Source organism: Cyprinodon variegatus, unplaced genomic scaffold, assembly GCF_000732505.1.
Source record: "Cyprinodon variegatus isolate N-32 unplaced genomic scaffold, C_variegatus-1.0 Scaffold113, whole genome shotgun sequence".
In the NCBI taxonomy this organism is placed as follows: domain Eukaryota; kingdom Metazoa; phylum Chordata; class Actinopteri; order Cyprinodontiformes; family Cyprinodontidae; genus Cyprinodon; species Cyprinodon variegatus.
Window position 1 is genome coordinate 617203 of NW_015150566.1, and position 21214 is coordinate 638416.

Genomic DNA, 21214 nt, shown 5'->3' on the forward strand with positions numbered 1-21214 from the left:
ATATAGTTGCCAAAGAACAGGGAGGTCCTGGTTTCAAATTCCACCCTGCGGAGATTTCCCTTGTTCTTCTATATTTGGGAGTTTTCTCAGGGTACTCCAGCTTCCTCCCACAGCCAACAATGCACATTACTGGTTCCGCTAAACTGCTCTGAGGTGTAAATGTAGACATGCATGGATGTTTTTCCTTTTCTTGTGTTTTTTTTTTTATGTTTCCCTCTATGCACAGCATTGCATTCTTCTCTCTGGATATACCTGCAGAATGGTGTATTTTTCACAAATTATACTTGTAGCCTAGCTCAATTTTAGACTGAACTGCATCTTTTTTTAAACAGTTATTCTTATTACTGGCAGATTAAATAAATTGTACAAATATTAGAAACACGTGACATTTTCTGTATTACAGGACAGTCAAAGCATGCTGTTTTTCAAACACTTCATTTATTAGACAGGATACATTCAAATAGAAATAAAAAATATTCATATATATTTCATGTAGAGCTATTGAGCAAAGTAAAAGTTAAACAAAACAGAAGTCTTTCTGTATGGCATACTTATATGTACAATTTGTGATTCTAATACTATACAGTGTGTTTCCATAGCTGCACAGGTTTCATGGGTGTTTCTATTTTTCACTCAGCTGAGGCATATTTAGACCAAAATAAGCGATCAGGGTAAGGGGCCAAGTGCTTTCAGGCTGATGCTTTACAGTAAAACATTTCAATGTCAACATCAACACAGTAGGATCTGCGAGAAGCAAAGCTTGATCAGTTTAAAACATCCACACTAAAGCATAAAATAGGGAGAGAAAAAAACCAAGGTGAAGATCATTCTGCAGTTTAAATCTTGATGTACAGTCATGCAAGGTCCTAAAAGTTTCATTTCGCAAACAGCACATTCACAAACCATGTCAAAGCAAAGCCAAATTAAAGAGCTAAAAAGAAATTAAGAACTCCATTACCAAACAAAAACTGCTTTTCACTGAATATGACACGGTCAGCATGTTTGGTTGCACTGCAATAACCGATCTGTAGTCACTAAACCCATTTAAAAACAAAAAAGCTTTCTCAAGTAGTCAAGTGGTAAGAGTCCAGTCATGCCCTCCTCCTTCCCTATTATCTATGGATTCATCCTCAAACAGAAGCATCACATTGTTTTTCAACCACCATTCAAACTGTAAGTACAGCGTATGCCTCAGCGATCACCACCACTCACTACTCCACTCATAACCAGTAGTTATGTACAGCTCAACTGGTGCAACGTCAAACACAATAAAAACCATGAGATATAAACACTGTAACAAGAATAAAATACAGCAGATAATTCATACTGGTAACTGGATATAATTCATACTGTTGAGTGTTTTGGCATTTCTGAGAACTAAAGAAAATAGGAAGTATTTCTGACAACTAACTTCGACAGATTATTGATGTGATGTTATTAAAAAGATAAAATCACAGGATTTATAATGTGCATCCAGTTAATAAAAAAAATAACAGTTAAGATGAATGGCAGCTATAGATCCCGGTCTGAACATTTTTAACGCATTTGTTGTTGTCATAAAAAGCTTCAGTCGGCTTATCCGAGGTCACGGGTCGAACTTTAGAGTTACACATCATTTAAATCTTTCTGGAGTTTTTAGCCTCAAAAAGCTTCATGCGTTCCTGCACAGTCAGTCCCTCTTTCAGGCTCTGTTGATCACAAAACATTTCTGATTAATATTTTTCCTGATGCATGTGGACAGAACAGATAAAATAAAGTATATGAAAATATAAAATAAAGATATGCATGAAAAAAAAGTCTGAATATTGGCATGCTGAAGGACAGGTGTCACTGCTAATACAAACATAAACTCAAACATAAATGGTGCCTCACAAAAGGTTTCACATCCAATTTTAACCTTTATTCCAATTTTTTTTTACATTAGATCCTCAAACTTCAGAGTATTTTAGTAGGATTTTAAGTGACAGACAAGAACCAAGTAGTTTATTATGTAACACAAGAATCATCCACCTCACAGACGATATTCTGCTTTATTCTAAAAAAAATAAGTTTATTCTAAACATTTTTTAACCAATAAATCTACAAGATTGACATGTAATTATATTCAATCCACAGGAATCTTTGTGATTCAGAACCTGGAGGTTTTCTTAGTTGCATCTTTACAAGCTTTGTACATCTAAGAACTAAAAATCTTGCTCCTTTTGCTCAGCATTAGAAAATGAGCAATGAGCAAAAATTACATTTTGCACAGGATTCTCATTTGAATTTAGCCCTGGATTTTAATCATGCTTTGATCCTAAGCTATTCCATCATAGCTCAGACCAACTGCTGAAGAAAAGCATCCCTGCAGCCCGATGCAGCCACCATTATGAGTGGATTATAATAAAAAGGGCCTTTTCCGCTTTTTAAATGCGGCTTCAAAAAACCCACTCTTCCATTAAATCCAGTTTTGTAGTTTTTCAGCAATAGCTTCCTAGCAATCTACTGGAGGTTAATGGATCTTACCTAGATAGAAATACATGCCATATTTTTTAGGCCGGAGTATAATAATCAAACATGTTGCATTATTCTTGAAAGTTATAAACTACACAGCGCTGTTCTGTCACATATAAAGGGAAAAAAGGCATTGAAGTTAGTAGTTGTGACCCATAAGGTGAAAAAGTTAAAGGATGGAAACATGTTTACCAGGGACTGCAGGAATAAAACACCAACATTAATGAATGAATGTAAAAAAAATAAAATAAAGTGACTCCCTTTCCAGAAAGGGCCATTTAATAATAGGGCTCTACATTTGCAAAATAACTAATTTTATATCAAATGAGACTAAGACCAACATTCTCACTTTAAAAGATAGTAATATGGGGAAAGTGTGTCTCCGCCACACAAAAGGGAAGAGATTGTAGTGAAAGGTGCAGATCCATGCATGAGAAGTAAGCTGTAAGTTAGCATTTTTCAACACTGCAGTCCTGCAACAATGGACTCTGGACAAGCGAGCATTTAAAGCCACGAAAAGAATGAATCTGGTTAGTGCACAAGATAATTAAAAAAATCCCAAATCTCATTTCTGGTCAAATTGCACAACCGTTTTTAACTCCACTTAACTGAAAGGGAAGAAAGTAGAACTTTTTTAACCTGTTACATTTCCTATATCCATCTTTCAGCTATAAATAGAGGGAAGGAAAGAACAAGTGAGTATGAGGAGAAAACCCATGCAAGGATAGTTAGGCCATGCTTTGGTCTGCATCATGTTGTACCTACAGCACATCTTTAGGCAGGGCTTGGATGGGAAATGACCCCAGAATGGGAGTGTCAGCTATCCCATGAGACCTGTTCAGTGACAGACTGATGGACAAAACAGACACATGACCAACTCGCAGCAAAAGACTTCATGATAAAAACATCCCAATTAAGGCCAGGGTCAGGCTTCCTTTGGAGGCAGTAGGAGTTCGAACAAAGAACAATCTCCACCGCCTCAATCAGCTGAAACAAACTTTGGGAAGAATGCAAGATCATCACTCACCTTTGACCTTATGCCTCTCAGTGGTTTGGAGGCTGTTGCCTTTTCCTTTTTCATGAAATCTGGATTACTTTTTGATTTCATAATGTCTAAAAATAAAAATATTACCATTAACATCAAGCAATGCAGTTCTTAATCTTTTTTCTTTTAGTCAAGAGAAGTCAAGTAATTTTTCCACGTTTCAGGTCTGTAACAGCAGCAAACAATAATTTCTAATAAATTCCCTGACATCTTGATCTCCATCCCTGCATGGCCTAAAGACAGAATCCAAATCTGGACTACATAAACATTTAAATATTAATATTTTATAAAAATCAATAGTTATCTTTTACATTTAATTAACCAAAATATGAGAAATGCCGATTCATATAAAAAAATTTATTCAATATATAATTTATGAGAAATCAAAATTATTATAGTGATGTGAAATTTCTGCTGTTTTATTTTACATCTAAGTCAAACATATTGCGGAGGATTTTCGCTATTTTTTTTTTTTTAAAAGACCCGCCCTCTGCACTTAAAAAAATAATAATAAATGCACATGCACAACCCTATACCCGCTCCCGAGAGAACACACCTATTAAACACATGTGAGGGCATAAAAAGCCCATTTCTCTTCCTGCACAAGCCTTTAAAGTTGCTTCAGAAGAAACTTAAGTTGAAGACTCAAACAAGAACTAAAACATCTGCTTCTAGTGATTTAGTTTCATATTTTTAATATCGCTTTTCACTTATTTTTTTTATAGTGCTTTTATAAATAATCTATTGCATTACAAAGTGTTTTTATTTCTGCTTTTATGCAGCACTTTGGTCCTGTAGATTTTTAAAGTGCTATATAAATAAAGTTGGATAGGATATTGATAACAGAAATGATTTTTACAAACCATATCCAGATGTAACTGCGTCATCAACAGTCCTTTCCCCTAATGCTTCCGTGGCCATGAGCAGCTTCTCCTTCAGTTTGCTGATATCACAGTCAGCCTTTGCTTTAACTATGCTCAGCTCTGTATATATGTCCTTATATTTGTCAGTGGCGTACTTCTTGTCCTGTCAAAACAATTGATTTTAATTAAAACAAGAGTATTAAAGATTTATACCTCAAGTTTTATTTAGCAATCATTTCAAATTTGCTCACCCTCAAAGCAGACTGCAGCTCATCCTTCAAAGAGTGGATTTCCTGTTTAAGATATTGGATCTCTGACTCCTTTATTCGTAGCAGCACCTACGCAATATAAACAAAAGCTCATATAGGCCATCTTCTACTTCTTAGTGTATGTCTTTAGTTATGGGAGCGTAGGTGACCTCATACCTCCAGTTCATAAACATCTTTGCCATGAGTAATGGGTGAGAGGGCAGTTTCACCGCTGAAACATGAGCGCATGCGAGTGATTTCTGCAGACAGCCTGTTATTTAGCTCCTGTAGGAAAGAAAGTGACATATTGAACTTGTAGATGGAAATGTATTTCCATGCATGTAGAATATCAGCAGGTTGCTGACCTGGTTGTGAGAATTCAGCTCCTGGTTTTCTCTCTGACACTGCCGGAGGGCCTGTCTCTCTGCCTCCAGTGCTTGAGCCAGGTGAGCGTTCTCCAGACATTTCTGGGAGTACTGCTCCGACAAAACCTCCAGTTCTCTCTGGATGGACTGGAGCTCTTCCCTTCAAAAAAAAAAAAAAAATCAGAGATTAAACCATGGACAAGCTGATACGCAGGTAACATAAACCAGCTGATGTTCAATTTATAACACAATGTTAAACAAGTCTAGGCAGAACATACTCGTATTCCAGGCGGAGCTCGTCAACATCCGAGTTAAGACCACTCAACTGGGAGCGCTGGTTCTTCTCCATTTCCTCCTTGTGTGCATTTTTCATTGCCTCAATAGCTACATTAAGGAAAGGTAACACATGTTTAATAACCGTTCTATTTAACATAAATTAGGTGTGTTAATAAGCTGCAATTTTCCCACCAGCAATAGTAGCAGCAGTCTCTTCAGCCAGCAATCTTTCTCGCTCCTCCATGAGCTTTGAAATCTCTCTCTGATGCTGCCGCTGGAGGTCTTCTACAACCTTTTGGTGGGTTTCTTCCATTGCAGCGAAACCACGCTCGCATGTGGCCTAGGAAAAGAAAGCTCCAACATTTAGCATTTCTGGAAGTAAGTTACATGCATTTTGACACAATGTGATTTATTTATGACTAGACATTGAAAGCAACATCTAATAATAGTTTACTAGGTGGCATGCAGAAGGGATGACAAGCCAAGGAAAGAACAGGATCTAAAGTCCAGCTATGTTAGTAGAGTTAAAGCAGAGAAGCTGTTGCCCAGAAGAGTTTAACTGATTTAAAGACTAATTCAGAACATAAATGGACATGGGAAATGGTGGGATTTTTAATGCTTACTCAAAGGGTAGAAATAAAAAAAAATACAGGATTATACTTCAACCTTAGGATGCATGTTTGATCTCCTTCATTCAATAATCATGTTTTATTTGCTTGGTTCCAAAACTAATAAATATAGCCTGGTTTTCCTTTGAATTCTCCTTGGTTGGTTTTCCATTTAGTCAGATGAAGCTTGCATAACCAAACATAGCTTTACATTTCAAGAATAAAATTATATATACAAAGAAAAACATTTTCTATTTAAGACAAGTACAACTCCAATTTAATTTAGTTTCTCTTTTAGCCATAATTTACAGCAAAGGCCTGTCCAATTTATATCAATATCTCTTTAAATAAATCCAATTCACTCAAACAAAACCAACCATTGACTCAGATTCAGACCCAATTACACAGAGCCTAGTTTAACTCAAACTATAACATAAAACAATGTAATATAGTTCATAACTTGTAAAATATTATCAAATGAAGTTTAACTGAATGTTGAAGAAAATAATTAAGATATGAAGTTTCAAAATTCTTTATACAATTTCTAGTCATGGTAAAATGAGTGAATTTGTATCTTAGATCCATGGGCTGGTTAATACTTTTAGCAAATGGACACGATCATGGAAAAAGAGAACTGGCCTTGGCACAGGTCCTTGTGGTACTCCAAATTACACATAAGGTAAGTTATCATCAGAAACACAAAACTGTAATCTGTCTGATAATAATGAATCAATATGCTGTAATCAGCTATTCAGCATTAGAATAAAAAAATGTTCCCTTATATTTGACCAAAAAGAAAAATACACTACACAAACAATCCAGAGCTTTTCCAATACGGCATCTCTACAGCATACACTGATGAGACTGATGAGCTAAGTTAACTTTTCAAGCTGATTTAATTTGAACTCCTCACCTATAAGCAATAAGCTTTAGATTGAACATTAGATCCTCTGAAAAAGTGTAGTTTGAATAACTACAAAACAAAGACATAGGGAACAAGAGCTCCCATGTGGTCATTAGTTAACTTGTATTATACTTTTACAGCTGGGTTGAATTTGACCTAACTTGCAGTTCCAGTTTAAAATGTAAAAATCACACCATTTCCCAGTAAAACAGTAAATACAGTAACTAAATCTCTAACTATTTTTCTCTCCTTTACATATGTAAATTACTCTGATATAAAGAAAGAAGAAAAACCTTAAGACTTTCAAAGTCTCTCTGGTATTTCTCTCTCAGGCTGGCCACGTCTCCTTCCAGGTGCTTGTTCTCCAGCTCATCCTTCATGCTATTCATCTGAGTCTCCAGTTCCTGGATTCGGTCCTTAAGAACCACCATGGAGTCCACCTCTGACACGTTTTGTGCATTCACCCTCTTCCCCTGCTCTTCCTCTTCCATCTGCGTCTCAACTTCCTCACAATGAGGTGAGAGAAGGACTTCAGGGTGTTTTTCGGCACCCTGACTGCTTTCGACGTACTGGGAATGCAACTTATCAAACTCCTCTTGTTGAATGCGTTGAAGTTCGGTGATCCTGTCATTAAATTGCTCCTCCAGCTTCCTAACATGACTGTTGTGACGTTCCTCCATGCTGTCTATGTCTCCCAGCAGAACCTCAAGCTTCCGCTGACTGTCAGCTGTGGTCTCCATGAGTGCCAGCTCTGTTGATGCAAGGCAACGCTCTGCTTGGCTGAGCTCGTTTTGACACTTCTCCTTCAGCTCCTCTGTCTCCTTCCGGAAACGATGTTCCAGGAGAGCCACTTGCTCCTGCTGCTGGGTGAGCTGGTTAACACGTGTGCTGAGCTCACTCTTCAAGATTTCGTTCTCTTTCTGGAGTGTGACCATAGTTTGGGAGAAGTTCTCTTGCTCCTTTTGTAGAGAAACCTCATATTTTTCTTGGATTTCTGCGACTTTGCAGGCATGCTGTTGCACCAGAGCTTCCATGTTCTGACTAGTCTGCTTACACAAGTCCAACTCTTGCTCATGTATGGCCCGTAACCTGCATGCCACATAGGCCACTTGAGAATGTATAAGGGCCTCGCGCATACAAAGAGAGGTGCTCGTAACATTCTGAGATGTTTGGTGTCCCAAAACACCCTGGATCATTTTGGAAAGTGCGGGGCTGCTTCTACCGCCTTCTATCTCTTCAGCATACCTTTGCAAGATTTCTGCTTGCCTTTGGAGTTCATCAGCCAGGTTGTCATGAGTGTTTTGAAATAATTCAATAGACTGATCGACACAACAGGGCATCAAACTTCCCAAGTGTCTATCAACTGTTTCCTCGGCCAAATCTCTAGCTTCCTCCATCTCAATCTGCTCCATGTAGGGAGCGAGTTCAGGAGGGCGAATGTCAGCCAACTTCTGTTTGCCAACACCAAGGTCCATTTTTACATCCTTGATTACAGATTTTAAGTCGGGTCTTTTCGAAGCATCAAAAATTGCTTTAAGAGCCATTTCTCTTTGATAAAGCCTATTGTGGGCATCAGTCAACTCACTTTTGAGCAGTTTGAATTTCTCTTCATAACATTGTTTGAGGTTTTCCATTGAGAAAGCAATTTCTGCCTTGAAAAGGGCGTCAACAATGGTTCGATCTACACCAGTTGCTTCATTGTCTTTGAATCCAGGAGCATCAGCATCAGATTTTTCCAACTCCATCAAGAATGTACTCTCCAACAGGAGCTTCCGGGTTAATACATCAGCATATACTATTGCCAAGCAGTCCTTTTCACTTGATTTAATGTGCTCCAAATTCTGCCATATCTCAACGAGGGCTTGCAACAGGTCAGACTTTGAGGTTTGTATCAACACAGCCATTTTGTTTAAAACCATGGCTTCGAATGACAGGGACTTGGCATAGAGAAGAAGTGCTTCATTGTCTACAATCTCTGGGGTTTGATCTTGATGGACATCTGGTGACTGCTCTTCCAAGGTCTTTTGGCCTTGTCTAATGTGCAGAGAGGCACCAAACAAATCACTCTCTATCTCTGAAAGTGAGTGAAGCTGTAAATCAGTGGTAACATGGGAGCCACTAAGTATAGCCCTTACTTTTTCACGGCCATTTTCAACACACACCAAGGCATTGGTATAATGCTTGAGAGCAGTACTACTCTCCCCACCTTCAACACCACCAATCCCCTGTATTGAGCAAGGCACGTTTTCTGCAATCTTAGGAACAATGTTTGAGATTTCAGCAGTTCCTGCAGCTGGCTGCACATCTAGGTTCTGTGTGAGGTTTCTTAGCTTATCCTCAGTGGCAAGTAGTTTTGTTTCCAGTGCATGTATGATGGCGATAAACTTCTCTGGGTCACTAGTGTGAGAAAGTGCTATGTCTGAGATGTTTTCACCAGCCAATTGAAAGTCCACGTTTGGATCTTGGTTTGTTTGGTAGCTTTCAACGTAATCACTGCTATCATGGGTGGGATCTACTTCTTCAGATTCAACATATTTTTGGCACTGAATACTTGAAAATCGTATCCTTGGTCTCTTAGCTTCAAAGTCTTTGCCATCAGATATGTTCTCCATCTTGGAAGAGTTCTCAATGGAGTGCTCTGTACTTAATGATGAAGGAGATGATGTTTTAAGTGTTCCACTTTTGTCCTGGTCCAGGATTTGCTTCCTTTCCAAGCAAAGGTCAGCATAGCCTAGCTGCAGGGCAGTGAGGTGCTGCTCTAACTCTGTGATGCGGTCTTCTGCAACCACAAGTTTGGCTTGTAAATCTTCAGAATTGCAGGGCTCAGTGTTAGTGTTAAGACTTTGACTCATTTGACAAAGAAGTTCTTCTTTTGCTTGCAGCTTTTGTTCGGTTTCCTCCAAGCTGGAGCCAAGGGCAGTCATTTTGACAAGAGCCTCTTTTAGATCCTCCTCTTTACGTTCCATCAGCCTTTCATACACCTCTTTAGTCTGCTTTATCTCATCTTCTTTTTCTTTAAGAAACTTGCTCATCTTCTGAAACTCTTGAGTAGCCCTCTCATATGAATGCTCCAGGGTGCAGTAATCTGCTTCCTCGATTTCCAGCCGATTTCTGAGTTTGTTTACTTCCCGGTCTGCCTCAGTGATCTGGTTGAGGAGCTCCTGACAGCGGCAGGTCAGCTGGCCTTTCTCTTCCTCCAACCTTCGCACACTTTCCCTCAGTGTCTCAACCATGTCAGTCTTTATGTCTAGCTGCTCCTGCATCTTCAACATTTCCTCTTTGTACTCTTTCACACCTGAAGCTTGCCTCCCTCTCAGCAACGCTTCAATCTGTTGCTCAGCCTCTAACAAGCTTTCCTCTACTTCCTTCTTTGCAGTTTCAGCCTCATCCAGTCTTCTACACAGATTCTGTCTCTCCCTCTCGTGTTTCTCCTGCATGCTGCGTTGCTCATTCCTCAGTCGCTCTTCCTTTAGTGCCTGACCCTCTTCCGTAGCAATTAGTCGAGCTGTTACCTCTTGCAGTCTCTCTTGTAACCTCTGTATCTCTTTAATGTGATCTCGTTGCAGGGCTTGCTGGCGCTCCAGGTGCCTGAGGGCCTGGTTTCTTTCCAAAAGACTTGCCTCAACTTCACGGAGTCTGTCTTCACTGTCCTTTAACTGGGCTCGTAAGGTGGCCTCATTGCGGCCATATTCCTCCTCTTGTTCTTTTGACCGCTGTTGTTCTAGCTTGAGCTCGTTGCGCATCCGAGCAACGGCCTGTTCACTGGCTAAGATTTCTGCCATAGCAGATGAAAGTTTGGTCTGCAGAGCTTGAATGTCAGTCTCATGGCGGTCAACAGCATCCTGGGCTTCAGTGTAACTTCTCCTTAATGCTCGAATCTGCTGCTGTGCAAGGTCCTGTTTTCGCTTCTGTGACTCCAACTCACCCTGTAAATCTTGATTGAGCTTGTGTAACTGTTGCCATGGCACTTTGCGTGGGGATGAGGAAGATGGTGATGCACTCTTAAAAAAATTATAAGAAAGTTTTCATTAAACACATCACCCCATTTCCCCCACCATTTAAAGAGAACCACATCTCAGGGATAACAGGGAAGTAAGTTTTCTCCTTTCTTGCCAATATTCCGTTTTTTTGTTCTCTCAAGCTTCCACTGTGCTTTTTCAAGGGTCTGTAAAATAAGGAAGGACCTAAAAAACTACATATTCTGAAGCAAAAAAGAAAAAACAAACAAAACTTAAATGGTGTAATAAAGAGTTTCAAAAGAAAGTTCATTGCGGGAATAAAAACTAAACAATAGTTAAAGCATGAATGTGTCAAACTCAAAGCATACAGACACAAAGGTGGAAAGCACACATTTAAAGAAACAGAAGGAAAAAGCACAGCGCAAAACTTATTGAGCCAGACTCACCTCAAACTCAACAGATCAAATCAGTTATTTTCCCAAGAGATGTGAAACTCGATTAGAACAAGTTAGTGAAAAAATCATGCTTAAAAAACACCACAACCATGCATTAAAGTTTAAGAGAATAGACCCAAGTCCCACTATTAGTTTAACACACATCGTCTCCAAGCAAAATTTTGAATTTCATCACAAAAACCCTCACAAACCCTCACAAAACTCACATTTGACTTTCCCCAAACCTCAGATAATTTTGGACTTTATGGAATAGGGGTTAACATGTGTATCAAGCAAAATGACTATTTTTTCCAAATACTGTAACAGGGAAAACATTAAAGTGGTCATAGAATGATTATATAGGGTATTTGGTGCTGGTCCTTAAGGTCTTTGAATAGGGTATGTAAAGTTTGTTGGGCTGAAAACAGCATATTTGCTGTTCTATGAGGCCTTATGCAAGCCTGGTTTAAAGGCCTAGAATGAAACGACAGGTTTTCTTCCTTTTATGGTATGCTCATGAATATTTAGAAGAGCTGTGCGCTGATTGGTTGGCTTACAACTGGCGAAGCTGCTGAGCAAAGACGCATCATAACAGCAAACACTCACTGAAACATCAAATTGTTGATATGGTAGGGTGACCAGACATCCTCTTTTCTTCGGAAATGTCCTACTTTTCATACTTAAAAAAATGTCTGGGGGGAATTTCAAAGTCATCTGTGATTTTGGTCGAATACAGTGCAGCAGTGCCAGCTCAGGTGCTGCTCCAGGAACTCCGGCGGACAGGGGAGGGAGCCAGCGGGGTACGGAGCAACCAAACCCGACCCGGTGACGGTAGCCGGGACGGGTTTGGAGTGCCAAATTCATGTGAATTCAGACGGTGCTTTGTCTAAATTCGCCTGTTTTATGGTGGAAGTTTAGAATTGTGAGATTTGTAGAGAAAAGGTGTCGATGGGGTTTGAACTTCTCTGTGCATCCATTTCACCCACTGAACTATCGTTATTCATCTATGACAACGTAAACTCGATTTGCATTCTATGACCCCTTTAAGATAAAAATATATTGAACAAGAACAAGTACTGGAAATCTATTACAAGTGATCATTTTTAACTACGAAAGAACTACAGTGGCTTTAACCTATTGGTACAATTGGATTAGCATTGAACATCACTGCCTAATCAACGAAACATTAATCTCCATTTATTCTACTGTATGACTGACATGAATACTTGACATGTTCTTGGGAATCTAAGATGAGAGATGATCTGTTGGTGATCATAGCATAATCTAGATCTAATCATTGATTTGTAAACTGAACAGTTCCCTCCCTTCTGTAGCATCTATGTCGAGTACAAAGTACCTGTACAGATCTGCACATACCTGTAATACATATCCGTCCCTGGCACTTTGCTCTCTCCCAAGAGCATCTTCCAGTTGCTCTTTTAACAGGTTGTTCTGCTCTTGTAGTCTGTCCAGCTCCTTTTGCTTTTGCCCCAACTATAAAAAAAAAGCAAAGAGTAGAACAGATTTTTTCTTCTATTTCTTTGTAAAATAAATCAAACTGTTTCTGGTCAATGTCGAAGTGATTTGACAGAATTATCTTTTAACAAACAAGTCTCACATCCATTGACCCTGTGCAGCTTTTACATGTTTAATAAGCTAAAAATGTCCTATTTCAAGCGATATGTCCAAAGATATTTGTTATTCTACAGTTCATCATCAGTTGCACATCACTAACTTCACCAACTCTTCTGCTGCTCATGAATATTATTCATTTGACATGTTTTGAAGTTTTTTCTTTTTCAAGGCAGTTCTCTAAAGTTGCCATGAAGTGCAAATTTGCAGACAACTAGACCGCAAACACATGAATGAGACAAACTCTAAAGAAAATAGGGATAAAGGAAACCACTAGGGGGAGTCCACCACCAAGTTAGATAGGATCAAAGTCTCAGTAAAGACATTAGCTGGATAACCAGGAGAAAATTGAAGGGGAAAAAAAGGAGATGTTTTCCTGCATATATATTTAATCAGGTAATCATAAGCTTTTACATTATTTAGAAATAGGAAAATATTTTGATAGGTAATTATGCCAGAATCCCATTTGATTGGCTAGATAACTCCACCTACTGATCTGCTGCACTTCCCTGTGTGTTTCTGTTTTCGGGGCATTTAACTCTTTGCACTTGTAGGCAGCCATAGTTTAGAGCTAGACCATTTTAAAGGTAGAAAAGTAAGACAGAGTTTGTTCTAAAGATTGTGTAAAGTTATCTTTATCATGGAATGTAAATCTAAAGAGCTAGCATTTAGCACAGGAACCAAGAACGCATCCCATGTATCAGACCCACCTCCTTGTCTAGCAGTGCGGCAAGCTCATGTGCAGGGAGTCGCTCAGTGTTTCCTAAAGCTGTGGATATTGGCACCTGTTTCTCTTCTCTTAATGGTGTCGTCTCCACCTGATGCCACCGTTGTTCGATTTCTTCTTGGACGTCTGGGGCTACGCTGTCTGGTGTGTCTATACCTTTTAGACTAATGTCTCTTGAGTGGTCTACATCCATTTTTCCCTGCTCTTGACTTCTGGATAAGAATTCTTCCTCTTTCACATTAGAAGGGAGAGAAGCTGATATGGATGAGGTTCTCAGGGAGGAGGAAGACACAGGAGAGGATGCCAAAGAGGAGGCAGAGGAAGAAGGCGAGCAGCAGGAGGAAGTTGTAGAGAGTGTGGAGCTGAGATCAACTGTGTCCGCTCGTTCTTTTACAGGTTTTTCTTTCTTTTCCATTTTAAACTCGTTCCAGTCGTAGGTTTTTGAGCGACCCTCTCGCCTTCGCTCACGGACTCCTTTCCTACGTGGCTCAGATGGAGGAGTGGTGGCGCTGCTGCCCAGTGACTGTTTGGGCTCATCAGACTTGGGCACTGGGTCAGAGTTCACCTGTGGACATGGCTCCAGCATTACCTGTTGGCCTTTCATATTTTCATCAGGGACAGATCTGAATCAAGAGAAGAAAAAAAAAAAAACATATGAACATCTAATGCAGTGTTTAAACCTAAGAATTTTATATCAGCTTAAAACATTTAAGCAAAGCTTTGCTGGACATGGCCATACAAGACACCATCTACAGCTGTGCAATTGCAGGGTTTCTGCAGGGTCCTACTTAAATTTAAGATTTTAAAAACTTTTTCATTTTAAAATTTTCATTCAATCCCACCAGAATAGGCAGCTTATTTATATTTTTTATTTAGATCTCCAACTGGCTTTGGTTCTCTTTCTTCCCTTTATTGATAATGTTAAGAATCAAAGGGAAATTACTAGCGTGTCTGCGCAAAAATAGCTTTAATGGTATCCATTTTATTTTAGAACAATTCATATTTACAAGCTCTTTCTGGTAAACCGAAAGAAACAAAAGCAAAGCCTTCTGTCAGCAGGACAACATGCCTTTGACAAATGCAATGGAGGAAGCAACGCACCGGTGGCATTGGGGATAGTTGATTTCACTGATGTGAAAAATGCTTCTACTTCTGATGGCAGTATAGAAAACCCTTCATTACTTAGATGCCCTTTTATGGAAAAAGAATAAACTTAACTTTAGAAAAAAACTATTTGGCAAGCTGTATTTGGAAACTAGAAATCCCTTGTTCAGATTTTTTTTTAACGATTAATGATAATATAAAAATATTACTGAGCTTAATCCACACAAAGGTGCATGTCAGTAGATTAGAAAATATACAAACATTTATGGAAAGTGGAACGTGCATGGATACATTAAGATAGAGATTTAGTTTCAGAGTGCTGTATAACAGCATATTGATGAAAGAAGAAATGTTAATAAATTAAAGAGACGATGCGGCTTAACCTGTGTTTTATGTATTAAAAATATTCTCTATGCAATCTTCAAAATTTTCTGAGAGCCATAGTTGGAGTTTTAACCTACTGTCAGCCACCACCATCAAAATGATCTGCAATCAATATTTAAATACGTCAGTCTGAACCTAATACACATGTATAATAGGGATGCCCCAATACTGATGCACCATCAGTATCGACCATGATAACACGTGAGTTTATTTGTATTTTTATCTGTAAATGTGTCTGATACTGAAGGACCAGATATCAGCTTTATTTTCTCTCTAGCAGTCAGTACCAGCAGTCAGCTTGTGCTAAAAAAAACAAACAAAAAGAAAATCAAAAACATCCAGCCCAGTAAGTGGTGGTAATAAAACAAAATGTGAAGATAAGAAACAAGAAGAGGAGTACGTGGAACTGCACCAGGGAGCAGCAGCAACAGAAAACCCAACAGGGAGTGGAAGCATCAGGGAGCGGCTACTTGATAAGCAGAAGCAGGAGACTCCACGTAAGAGCAGCTGTAGCTGCGCTCCCCTTTGTTTAACATATTACAGAATATGTTCATAACTCTTCACTGTGACTAAGCTTTATTTATTATTTGTTCTCTGTATAGGCAAATACTGAAATGTCAGTTCTTGTATACCCTTTAGGCATGGTAACAAAATGTGCATTTTTTTAACCAAGTTAAATGAAGGCATTACCTTTAAAATATGTCCTAACTTCTCAACATGGACGTGTAAATACTTAAAAACAGTATTAAACCTTGTGTATTATTGACAGAGATATTTTTTTAAGCCAAAGAAATATAATTTCATGGTGCTTTGCTGATATTTTCAGTTGCATAATCTGCAGTAGTTTAGCCCTTTACACTGTCAGCACATGCATGCCCAATATAAGAGATTGCTGCATAGGTAACAGTTCAATGCAGTCAACCGTCACTTGTCCCACATGCTTATTAACAAGGAGTTGCTGCATAGGTAACAGTATACGTAAATTATAATCTGTGGTTTGTATTCTTGTTGCAAATTTCCCTTACAAACGCACCACATCAGATTCAAAAACTGTTTTTAACTTCAGGAAATTGTCCTAAATTATCCTTGAAAACCTGATGGAGTCCACCAGTGTGTAAGTAAGCGTGTTCCCGAGAAATGTGCAAAATCTGCATAATTTCCACCCAAATAACGCCATGTAAGGGTAAAAATTCCCATGCTTCAGAGAGTGCTCCTTAAAAGAAATGGCATTGATGACGAAGAAGCAAATTATAGATCAAAGTTCTGCTGACTGGGAGCTGAGCAGCAAAATTAAAGGATCAGTAAAGGCCGAGCAGTGGGGAATAATTCAATAAATTACAGAAGTAAAAATAGAATAAAAAACTCAAAAGAATAAAATGATTTGATCCATAAACAGTCAATGAAAACTACTGATGGAGTCGAGAGTTGCACCACATGATGCAAATGCTTAATGTGAGTCTGCCCTGAACCAAAACGACAACATTCTACACAATCTCCTTTTAATGCACAGCAATACCTGTACAGTACATCTCCAGGACACGTCTGTCTTCCCTTCCTAATACTCTCCATCTCCCTCATAAAAAAGCATCAACATAAAAATGATGCGTTGTTATTAGACGCTGAAAGTTTAATATGATGAAACAGACCCAAACCTTCAACTTTGTACGCAACAATGCAAAGGCGGCGCCATGGAGGGAAATTGATGCATGTTTTACCATTAGATGAGTTTTAAGCAAAAACATGTTGCTGAAATTTCTATCCATTTTCCTCTTCAATTTCTTAAAACAGTAGCTTGATTTCTTTCTGTTCTTTCTTTTGATTAAATGCTAACAAATTAAACCAATGATGTCTGGATACAGGCATGCATGTAGTGACTTATAGTTCTCTCATCGGCAAATAGAAATGTAATTTATAATTGCAGAGTTGCATAATTTATAATGATGTAGCCTAATAAAATTGACAGTTTCTTCAAAGTTAAAAAAAATCTAGTCATTTAATGAAAAACCAGGTTCGGATTAGAGGTGACTGATTGGGAAAAACTCCTACGTCAAGTCTGCAGCAGGAAAAACAAATGTTTTCATAATAGCGCTTCTTGACTGAGGCCCACTGAATGTATGGCATTGGGTGGCCACTGATTTCTTTTAAGCAAAGAGTTGTGGCTGTGATGGCCTTTGTAAAAACTAAGCTGAGAAGTTTGGGCATCCTCATTTGAGTCAGTGTCAAACGATAAAACAAAAGCAGACACCTTGATTCAATCTGAAATATTGGGACTGATATCGCACATTTTTGTACTCAGCTGTCCAGAGAAATATTTAAAGGAACAAAATGCTTTTTTTAATCTATGACCTGCAGATACCCTGACTACTATAAATAGAGCCAAGTCAAAGCAATAATACTGAGACAGAAGGCAGACAGTGTGAATGAAAGCAGCCTGAACATTCAGAGTTAAGCCGTCCTCAAACGTTAACCCTTCCATCTAGAAGATGAATGTGGGGAATCTGGTTGCAGTAAGGAGCTTATAGACGTGTTAAAGTGAAATGTGATGTAATACAGAACACGGGAGGTCAAGAAGAAGGTCAGACAGGTCAAGGTGAAGGAGTGGGTCAAAAAAGCTCTGAGCTGTCCATGGAGGAAAAGCCTTGAACAGAGAAGCCTCAGTAACAAACAAATGTGTCTTGATTGAAAGTAAATTTGAGGTTTAAAAACTCTCAAAAACGCTTTAAAATACAATGGAGATGATCAAAGGTTCTCTGTTTGTGGCTGAGATTTTAAATCTGTTCTGTGTTTCCACAGCCCCCACAGTGGGCAGTCACATGACAATGATGATTAGCATCAGTCTCTGGTGTTGGGCAGATTATTCTAGTTTGTCGACGCTGCATGTCTCTACAGAAGCATGGAGGGGACATTACTCAATCACATAACATGTAGCTGGACAACAAGCACGCCGGGACCAACATTGCTGAGCAATTACATCACTGTTTGAGGAGAAATTCAACACACAAGCACTCCAACCTGGGCTTCAGAACGGACAGTTTCAGAGAGATGTTTTTCCTGGAAGCAGGTTTAAAAAAAATAACAGTTGAGCAGGAGGAGAAAGAAGGAAAGAGTGGGTGAGGAGGAGATAGGAATTTAAATAAATAAAGTGAGAAAATCATGTGTGGCATCAGCCATTGGTTGGTGTTAATCCTGGCCGGGGATTACCGGGTGACGTCAGGGGCAATGGTGGGTCGCACATTCTTCATGATGGCCTGAATCCAGTTGCGTCGGATTCCAGAGGTCATAGCTGACAGGGTGCATGCTCCATCCTTACACTGGAAGCAGGCAGACATTTTATCAGAAGCCGTATAAAATAAAACATGCATTTAGATCGTTTAAACAGCAAAGATACAGCTGGATTCTTGCTGTTATTATAATCTGTTGTGTTGATTTGTAGATCTGAACACAATTAGGAAACTGGATTTTATTTAGGTTTATGAGAGTTAGCAGGACCAAAATAAATCTCAGTTTTCAGACAGATTTTTTTAATGAAGTTGATAAAGGCGTGCTTTTTTCCACTAATGTGACAAACTGTGAAAACACCGCTACAGTTTTACATTTAGGGTGATTTTAGATAGCAGGTAAGGAAAACAATGATGATGATGCAACTAATATAATCCTCATATCAGGAATAAACCTCAAACTCTGCAAAACCAATGATTGAGAACAGGAAGTTGCTGCAATTAAAAAAATAATAATTTTAGGTGTCAAAATTTAGGCAACTTAAAGGCTTCAAGCAGAAGTTAATGCAAGCAGCCCCCTTTCAGTCCGCTGATGTCAGACAAATAGCCGTTATAGATACTGAAGTTATTAATTTGGACACCAAACCCATGCTGTTCTCAGCCAAAGCAACATCGATCCTTTTCACTGCTCTATTTCTGACTTCCAGCAGGACAGAGCTGCAGAAGCAGCTCCAGACTGACGCTAACGAATCAATGAAACTTTACGTATTATTCCTCCCCGAAATATGATTAGATTGAAACACTGAAGTAGCAGGAACAGAATGCTTCTTTTTTTTTGTCAATAAATATATAACAGACTGGTTTCATATGAGCAGGAATGTAAACAAAGAGAGGGTCAGGTAAACCCACTGTGCAGGATGGGGGTAAATGGATCTAGAGAGAGACAAAGAGCTGGAGACAGCAGCATCAAATTTAGACCACACTGATGTCAGCCTCTTACAAAGACAAATCAAGTGACATCCCTCGTGCCAAACAATAAACTGTTTGACAGGGAGAAATGAGGAAGCCTGATACCTAAAGTTGCACCACATGGACTCCAGGGTTGTTTATAGCCTGGCGGGAGATGGCAGCACTAAATGCTTCACATTCTGCATAATAGATGATGAGGGGCAAGAAAACAACAACAAAAAAAATAAAAACATCAACACTCACCAGAATCTGGAAACCATAATTCCTCTGGACAGGGAACTCTTTGACATCGTAACACGTAGAAAGGTCAATCTCACCATCTAGTTCAGAGGCCTTAAAAAAAGAAAAAAAAGAAAAACACATTCAAACGAAAATTTTCAAGATTTCAATCTGTTTCGAAAAGCAACAGCTAAGCCTTACCTCCTCAGCTATCGAGTCTTTGTAGTACCTCAGATTCTGGTCTGTCAGCACAAACCAGTGCTTCTTCCACTGAGGAGAAAACCAGAAGCCCATCACTTAAATATTCATTAACCCATTCTGCACACATAAACGCATAAAAAGTGATATTAAAAAAAAACAGATTACCACTCCATCTTCATAAAGCTTCGTCATCCATCCTTTCTTAAAGTTCAGCAAATCCGGCTGCAGCAAAAAGAGATAATATATATGTCATGTAATCACATTTAACTGAATCTCTAAGGTCTTATTTACAAGTAGCAACAAAAAAGAGGAACATAAGTAGGCAGATTTTTTTTTATTTTAAGATCAGCTTGTTAGCAGTTTCTCCGAATGGATAATAAGTGGAATCAGAGGAAATTCTGCTTCTTGACTTGGTCTATTAAATTATTTTAAACATGCAAAAGTGTTAAACGATATTTATTCTATGTGGCTTCAGCTCCAGAGACAGTCTGGCGGGACCTAGAGCTTCCCAGTGAAACACAAACTGCTGTACATCATCCAGTCCGTTTATAGACTAAAGTTAAAACTTCATCTAAAATCTTCCTCCTGATCGCTCAACAATACCTTGTTTTTGTTGAGCTTGATCCGGTGGGGTGTCACTGCCTGGCACAGAGTCATTCTGATGCCCGAATGCCTTTAATTCATATGTTGACAATCTGTTTCTTTCTGCCACACAACTCTGCTGGCTTCTCAGCTGGTTATTTATAATCAGGAGCAGTGGTGTGTGTGTTTGACTTGGAGTTCGGGGGGGTGGCAGCTGCAGCTTGGACAGAGAAACCGACTGGATTACCTCTGCAGCGCTCCCTAAACAGACCTCAGACTAGTAGGAGTCAGTTCTCAAACAGAGACCAATGCAGCTCTATACAGCTTGATGGCTGAGGAAATGCTATTTCTGACTTTCTCTGCTAATATATCCCAACAGCTGTCAATATTTCTTATGACAGTTAAGCTGGTAAAGTAAATTATGTCAACCAGTCAGTGGGACACCTTAAAACAAATGTACAGTATTTACACTTAAAGGTATAGTGGAGGTTGTTCTTTTTCCGGGTGGATCATCTATCTAAATGAGTGGTCCTCCTAATTGTCAATCATTCCGGTGATATGTTTTCATAAAGTCTGACATCATGGAAGTTTTCCCAAATCTTTTGGAAAGTAAGCTTGAATGAGCGGTGCAAACAGTAACTTTTTAACAGAGCGAGAGGGAAGGCATATATGAAGAGGGAAAGCCCATTTCTCTGTGTGCACGCTCTCAAACACATTTAATAGGCGTTCCCTATTGGAAGCCGTTACACTGTTGTGCATGTGCATTTTTTTTTTAAAGTGAAGAGGGCGGGTCTTTTCGACCACTATACCTTTTAATGAAAGAGCTGGGCATTAAAGCAGGGTTTATACAGGAAGGAGGAACTCTAATTTAATGCTTTTTATTGCTCTTAGAAACTATTTTAATGCCATCATACATATATATACATATATACATATATACATATATATATATACATATATATATACATATATACATATATATA

At 38.9% G+C, this 21214-nt stretch overlaps 1 protein-coding gene across 8 annotated transcripts in view; it reads right to left on the bottom strand.

Annotated features, from left to right (window-relative positions):
- Positions 1–426: 426 nt before the first annotated feature.
- LOC107085005 (centrosomal protein of 290 kDa-like) overlaps positions 427–21214 on the bottom strand; it is a 67950-nt gene continuing 47162 nt past the window's right edge. For 2 of the 8 annotated variants that reach the window (XM_015375111.1, XM_015375108.1), the window contains exons 10-25: positions 19815–19871; positions 19650–19718; positions 19473–19562; positions 18244–18353; positions 18043–18093; positions 13538–14177; positions 12573–12689; positions 7096–10803; positions 5483–5630; positions 5293–5398; positions 5015–5174; positions 4827–4934; positions 4653–4739; positions 4402–4564; positions 3521–3606; positions 427–1688 (exon numbers count right to left, since the gene is read on the bottom strand). In XM_015375111.1, coding sequence (XP_015230597.1) covers positions 1617–1688; positions 3521–3606; positions 4402–4564; positions 4653–4739; positions 4827–4934; positions 5015–5174; positions 5293–5398; positions 5483–5630; positions 7096–10803; positions 12573–12689; positions 13538–14177; positions 18043–18093; positions 18244–18353; positions 19473–19562; positions 19650–19718; positions 19815–19871 — 5772 coding nt within the window. In that variant the 3' untranslated portion in view covers positions 427–1616. Of the gene's footprint in view, positions 1689–3254; positions 3343–3520; positions 3607–4401; positions 4565–4652; positions 4740–4826; positions 4935–5014; positions 5175–5292; positions 5399–5482; positions 5631–7095; positions 10804–12572; positions 12690–13537; positions 14178–18042; positions 18094–18243; positions 18354–19472; positions 19563–19649; positions 19719–19814; positions 19872–20252; positions 20406–21214 lie in introns of those variants that run through there. The other 6 variants (XR_001481244.1, XR_001481245.1, XM_015375113.1 and 3 more) reach the window with 6 other exon arrangements.